At 40.1% G+C, this 6,188-nt stretch overlaps 1 protein-coding gene across 1 annotated transcript; it reads left to right on the forward strand.

Moving 5' to 3' along the window:
• The first annotated feature begins 4,886 nt into the window (after positions 1-4,886).
• On the forward strand, positions 4,887-5,578 carry LOC129463156 (small ribosomal subunit protein eS8-like). Its single transcript, XM_055243718.2, has one exon. It carries the CDS (start codon positions 4,905-4,907, stop codon positions 5,484-5,486), a length of 582 nt encoding a protein of 193 aa, XP_055099693.1. The 5' UTR covers positions 4,887-4,904; the 3' UTR covers positions 5,487-5,578.
• Positions 5,579-6,188: the final 610 nt, after the last annotated feature.

A 6,188-nucleotide genomic window follows, 5' to 3' on the forward strand; every position in this document is an offset into this window, starting at 1 on the left:
AAAACTTGTAAGTTTGACTCTATACACAAATATCTTAAAGATAAGTAAGATATTTTATCTAAATGATAAAAGTACATCTGAATAAGTGGACATATTGTGAAAAGTATTCCAACAATTACTATGTATTTTAGCTCTATTTTTATATCTTTCATTTACACTGAATAATTCTGGAAGTTCATAAAATTTGCCAAGTACAAAACTTTGAACATTGCTTTAGATATGAATATTTTGTCATTTCAATTTTGTAATAATTTACATGTATATTTAAATTCTTTCTGTGCTGGCAAAGTGTTTTTCAAAGGCCGAGAAATTCCTTTTTTCTTGTATGGGGTTAAACATTGATCTCATAATCTTATACTCCAAACTTTAGAGACTCTTTCTTGTGAGTTCAAAAGTAAACATCAACCCCTACGTGTCTATCACAAATGGAGTCAAAATGAAAGCAGTTTTGCTGTAACACGGTATTATGCCCGAAGAGATAAATATATACTGGCAAAAGAGGAAGACAAGCTAAGAATCAACAGTAAAAATGTATAACTCATCAGTTTCGATTACAGAAATGTCACATACAACTTTCTTCTTTCTGTTTTGAATTGGTTTTGCATTCCCTGTTTCGCTTGAGGTTTAAATTTCAGCCTTAAATGATCAAACACCAGTTCTCCAGGCCTGCCTTTCTTGCTTTCTCAGCAATTTAAGCCAGCTTAGACAATTCAACTTAACCTAAATTAGTCAAACATTGGAAAACTCTCAACACACCTGGCGTGTTTCAGCTGTATGACAACCTGGGCCTCAAGCTTCATTGCATTGATTTGTGGCACAACAGTTAGCAGCACGCTTGGGAAGGGAGGCCTATATCACGGGAATGTCGGGAATGGGAGCAGAGAGAGGAATCTAACAGCAGTTCTTCTGATGGACTATGTAATCAAAATATTTACTTTCACTGTACAGCTATTGTGGCACTGAAATGACACATATGTATGGTGAACCTGGGTAGAATATTAGAAAGCTGCTGTATAGGAAGCAGCATTGTCTAAAAAATATATTGAACAGAACAAATCTAACATGGAAAAAATAGTTAATATGAATAAATACTGAGGAGGGAAAAAAGGAGTCCTGGAAAAGTGATTGCAGAACTGCAAAAATGAATATTTAGGACTGAAAGAGTTCATGTGGAAACTTTTCTGCAGCTGTGACCATTTGTCTGTATTAACAACAGACCTGTTTTGTTTTGTTTGGGGTTTTGACAAATTACAGTATCCTGTATTGTTCTCTCATCTTGTGGAAAGAAAGGGAAACGTAACTCTATAGAGTTTTAACTTGTATTTTTTATTTTCCCAAAACTCTCCTGAACTCACCGATAGGTGTAGACTAGATGAAAAAGCCTTTGAACTCCAATCGTAAAGTCAGAGGGAAAGGTTTGGTCTTGACGATTCTAAGTCAGTCACTAATGGAAATGAAAGCTGTGCACTCTGGAAACCCTGGCTCCGGTGCTGGGGGATCATGTGCAAACCATGGAATAAGTGGTCAGGCCAGAACTCTGGAACAGCCTTCCTGTCCCTTGGCTGAGTCTCCCTTCCCCACAATTTCCACAGCTGCTTATCCCAACCCCACTTCTCTGCCTGTTTTTCTCCAACACAAATCAACACTTTAATCAGAAGTATTGAAGTTCCTAATTGGTGAAGAAGGCAAAGATACTGTACCAAGAAGTGAAACGGATAGGTTCCTCCCTGCTAGAACCAATGTAAAGTTATAAAACAACCAATTAAGAAAGGATTATATTTTTCAAAGACCAACAGATGAGATCGTTCTGTTTTTTAAGCTTAAGGAGGATGATTTGGTATGATTTAGGCAAAAAAGAATATTCTCAGTGCTTGACCCTTGGCCTCCCAACACGCACACAAACACCATTTTTTGTTTTTTTGTTTTTAAAGAAAAAGAGTTTATGATTGGGGGAATCATTGATTTGAAGAGAACTGGAGTAACAGAGTCCTTGTCTATCACTTTCTACTCATTTTTTCTTGTTGTTGTTTGTTTGTTTGTTTTTTGAGACAGAGTTTTGCTCTTGTTGCCCTGGCTAGAGTGCAATGGCGTGATCTCGGCTCACTGCAACCTCTGTCCCCTGGGTCCACGCAATTCTCTTGTCTCAGCCTCCTGAGTAGCTGGAACTACAGTGCATGCAACCATGCCAGGCTAATTTTTGTATTTTTAGTAGAAACAGGGTTTCACCATGTTGGCCAGGCTGGTCACAAATTCCTGACTTCAGGTGATCCACCTGCCTTGGCCTCCCAAAGTGCTGGGATTACACGCATGAGCCACTGCACCCAGCCACCTTCTACTCATTGTTATTACATGGATCTACAGGGAGAAAGAGTTTCTGCCCCTTATTTCTACTGATGGACAACCCCTTTAGTCTTTTTTTAACAATCTCTGTAGTGGGTTGTATGGTGAATCCCAACAAGGTATGTCCATGTCCTGACCACCAGAGCCTGGGAACATGGTCTTATTTGGAGAAGAGGTCTTTGCAAATGACATCAAGTTAAGGACTTAGATGAGGTAATACTGAACCATTTAGGTGGGCCCTAAGTGCAATGACAAGTGTCCTTATGAGAGACAGAAGAGAAGGCCATGGAAATATGGAAGCAGAGATAAGAGGGAGGAAGTCACAGGCCAAGAACAACTGGAACCACCAGAGTCTGGAAGAAGAAAAGAAAAAAATATCTCCTACAGCCTCCAGAGAGAGTAACGTGCCCTATCAGCAACTTGATTTCAGACTTCTGGTCTCCAGGACTATGAAAGAATCAATTTCTGTTGTTTTAAAGTACTAAATTTGTGATAATTTGTTACAGCAGCCTCAGGAAACTAATACAGTAAACTAAGGTTTTTGTTTGTTTGTTTTCTTTTTTTTTCAGTTTCTAATTTCACAATTTCTATTATTCATTCGTTTGTTCAGTAAACAAACAGGCAATGAATGTGTCAGGCATTGGACAACGCACGAGAGATACAAAGTTGAAAAATAAATCTATTCTCAAGAGCTTTATAAACTGGTAGGGAGAATCAGACATGTAAGTACAATGAAGTATTACAACGTCATTATTATGTATAGGCATGAGAAGGAAGTGACCACTGCTTCCTGGGATGGTCACAAAAGGGTTCAAAGAAGAGAGACACAGAAAAGCTGAAGAAGTGTTTGCTGGCCAAGAGGGTTAAGAATGGGAGGGAGGGAATTCTTGGAAGAGAAAGTATCATAAACAGAGGTACGGAGGTATACAATCACATAACCTCTACAGATATTGGATGCTTTTAAGTATATCTGGTAAGATTCTACAGTAGGCCTGGTGAAAGGAAATGCTAAAGGGTAGATAAGGAAGGGCTAGATTATTGACAGCCACATTAGTCAAGCTGAAGAGTTTGGAATGTGTCCTATGGAAAATGGGAAACCCTTAAAAAAACCCTTAAAACTTAAGGTTTTTAAGCAGGGTGACAACATGTCACCCTTGTGTTTCAGAAAGGTTGCTGTGGTAGAGGTGCCTTGGGGACTCAAGATCAAGGCAGGGAGATTCATTAGAAGAGTACTGATGTGGTCAAAGGAGCAGAAGTAAGGCTAAACTAAGGCACAGTCATGAGGCGGAGCAGAGGAATGGCAAGAAAGAGAAACTGACAAAGGAGTCTGAGATAGAATAGAGTTTGAGTTAGAAAGTGAGAAGCAAACAGAGCAAATTCTATTACAGTAACCAAGAGAGAAGAGTGGATCAAGAAGGAAGTAACAACAGTCAGAAGCCAAGTAATGTGAAGAGGACTCCATTGGATTTGCCAGTGAAGAGGCCACTGGTGACTTTGGCAGAGAAGTTTGAGGGGAGATGTTACCTATTAGCCATTTAAATTGCTGGCAAGTCAATTAGCATCAGCAAAACAAAGATTGGTCCATAGATCAGTAGTCATCAAAATGTATTCCCCACACTTTCCCAGCATCATCTTGGAACTTAGAAATGCAAATTCTCAGGTCCCACTCCCCCTAAATCAGATACACTGGGTTAGGGGTCCACAATCTAGGTTCTAACAACAATTTTGATGCTGAAGTCTGAGAGTCGTCTATATACACTAGACAGGACCTTACTGCTGAAAATGTAATTCATGGACTGGCAGCATCAATATCACCTGGGAGCTTGTTACAAGTACAGAATGTTGGACCCCACACCTGACCCATTGAATCAGAAGCTGCATTGTAATAAGATCCCACGTGATTCAGTTACACAGTGAAGTTAGAGAAGCACTGTTGAAGGGTTAATCTCAATAGGTTTCTTGCCCAATGTCTTGAGATTACCTTTTACATAAATCTGCTAAGTTGCTAATTCAAGGAAGGGGGGAGAATTCAATATAACATAACAAATTTCCTCCTCTCAAGTGGGATAATAAGGAATAACAAATGGGCTATATATAGCTTACATGAGACCAGGAACATTGCACATGCAGTCAAAGTAATGTAGGTGCTTTGTAGTTTTTGTCATTTCAATTCTAGGTTACAGAAATACATATTTTTCTTCAAAAAGATAGAAAACATACTGGGGTTCATTATATTATTCTGGTGGAAAATAATATCAGGCCATTAGGACTTTATTCAAAAAAGTATCTTGGTATTCTTGACAGAGACAGTATATGGAAACAGATAGATCTTTACATAACCTAGTGGGGAATTGCTTATGTTAGGAAACCAAAAACATTAAGATCTGTGCAATTTACTGTATGTAAAACAGAGCTCCATAAAAAACTGAGAACAATTATATTTACTTTGTGTAAATATAGTTTAGCCCAAAGATTCTCAAAATGTTCTCAGACCAGCAGCATTGGCACCACTGATGAGCTTGTTAGAAATGCAAATGATCGCTCTTTCCAGCCAGCGCCGAGCGATGGGCATCTCTTGGGACAGCTGGCACAAGCGCCGCAAAACTGGGGGCAAGAGAAAGCCCTACCACAAGAAGCGGAAGTATGAGTTGGGGCGTCCAGCTGCCAACACCAAGATTGGCCCCGGCAGCATCCACACAGTCCGTGTGCGGGGAGGTAACAAGAAATACCGTGCCCTGAGGCTGGACGTGGGGAATTTCTCCTGGGGCTCAGAATGTTGTACTCGTAAAACAAGGATCATCGATGTTGTCTACAATTCATCTAATAACGAGCTGGCTCGTACCAAGACCCTGGTGAAGAATTGCATCGTGCTCATCGACAGCACACCTTACCGACAGTGGTACAAGTCCCACTGTGCGCTGCCCCTGGGCTGCAAGAAGGGAGCCAAGCTGGCTCCTGAGGAAGAAGAGATTTTAAACAAAACTCAGTCTAAAAAATTTCAGAAGAAATACGATGAAAGGAAAGAGAATGCCAAAATCAGCAGTCTCCTGGAGGAGCAGTTCCAGCAGGGCAAGCTTCTTGTGTGCATTGCTTCAAGGCCGGGACAGTGTGGCCGAGCAGATGGCTATATGCTAGAGGATAAATAATTGGAGTTCTATCTTAGGAAAATCAAGGCCCGGAAAGGCAAATAAATCCTCGTTCAGTCTTCACCCATGTAATAAAGGTGTTTATTGTTTTGTTCCCACAAAAAAAAAAAAAAAAAAAGAAATGCGAATGACTGGGCTCTGCTGTGACCAACTAGATCAGTACCCGTAGGGCCGGGATGCAGGAAATTGTTTAGCAATCCAGGTGACTCTCGTGCACGGTAAAATTTGGTTTAGGCCTCAGAGACGCTTCATATAAAACACCTCTGCCTGCACTCTCTCCTCTTTGCCTTAACTGCCTCTGAAACTCTCTTCTCAGCTTCAATATTTTCATTTATCTTTAAAATCCTTTTGTGGGTCCTTTCCTCCTTCCCCTTTTTTCTTCCTCTATCTACCTATGTCTTTCCGTTCTACTTTTTCACTTCCTGTTTTGTTCCTAGCTCACTTTAGCTTTGAACTGCCCCATTCTCAAAGATGCATACAAATCTAGCACTTCTACGCAAAAATTTGCCAGCCTAAGCAAGTCTATCAGATACCCATGCTCAGCATTATGAAAGAAACGAAACAGTACATCAGCCACTTAGTTCTTGAAACAACGCAACTTAAAGAAATGACAGTATAGAACAAGTCACTGTACAGTTCTTTGGTATTAACGTGACTTTAGCAAGGACACTCATGACTGTCATGTGCTAACTGTCCACAAAA

Source organism: Symphalangus syndactylus, chromosome 2, assembly GCF_028878055.3.
Source record: "Symphalangus syndactylus isolate Jambi chromosome 2, NHGRI_mSymSyn1-v2.1_pri, whole genome shotgun sequence".
Lineage (NCBI taxonomy): Eukaryota > Metazoa > Chordata > Mammalia > Primates > Hylobatidae > Symphalangus > Symphalangus syndactylus.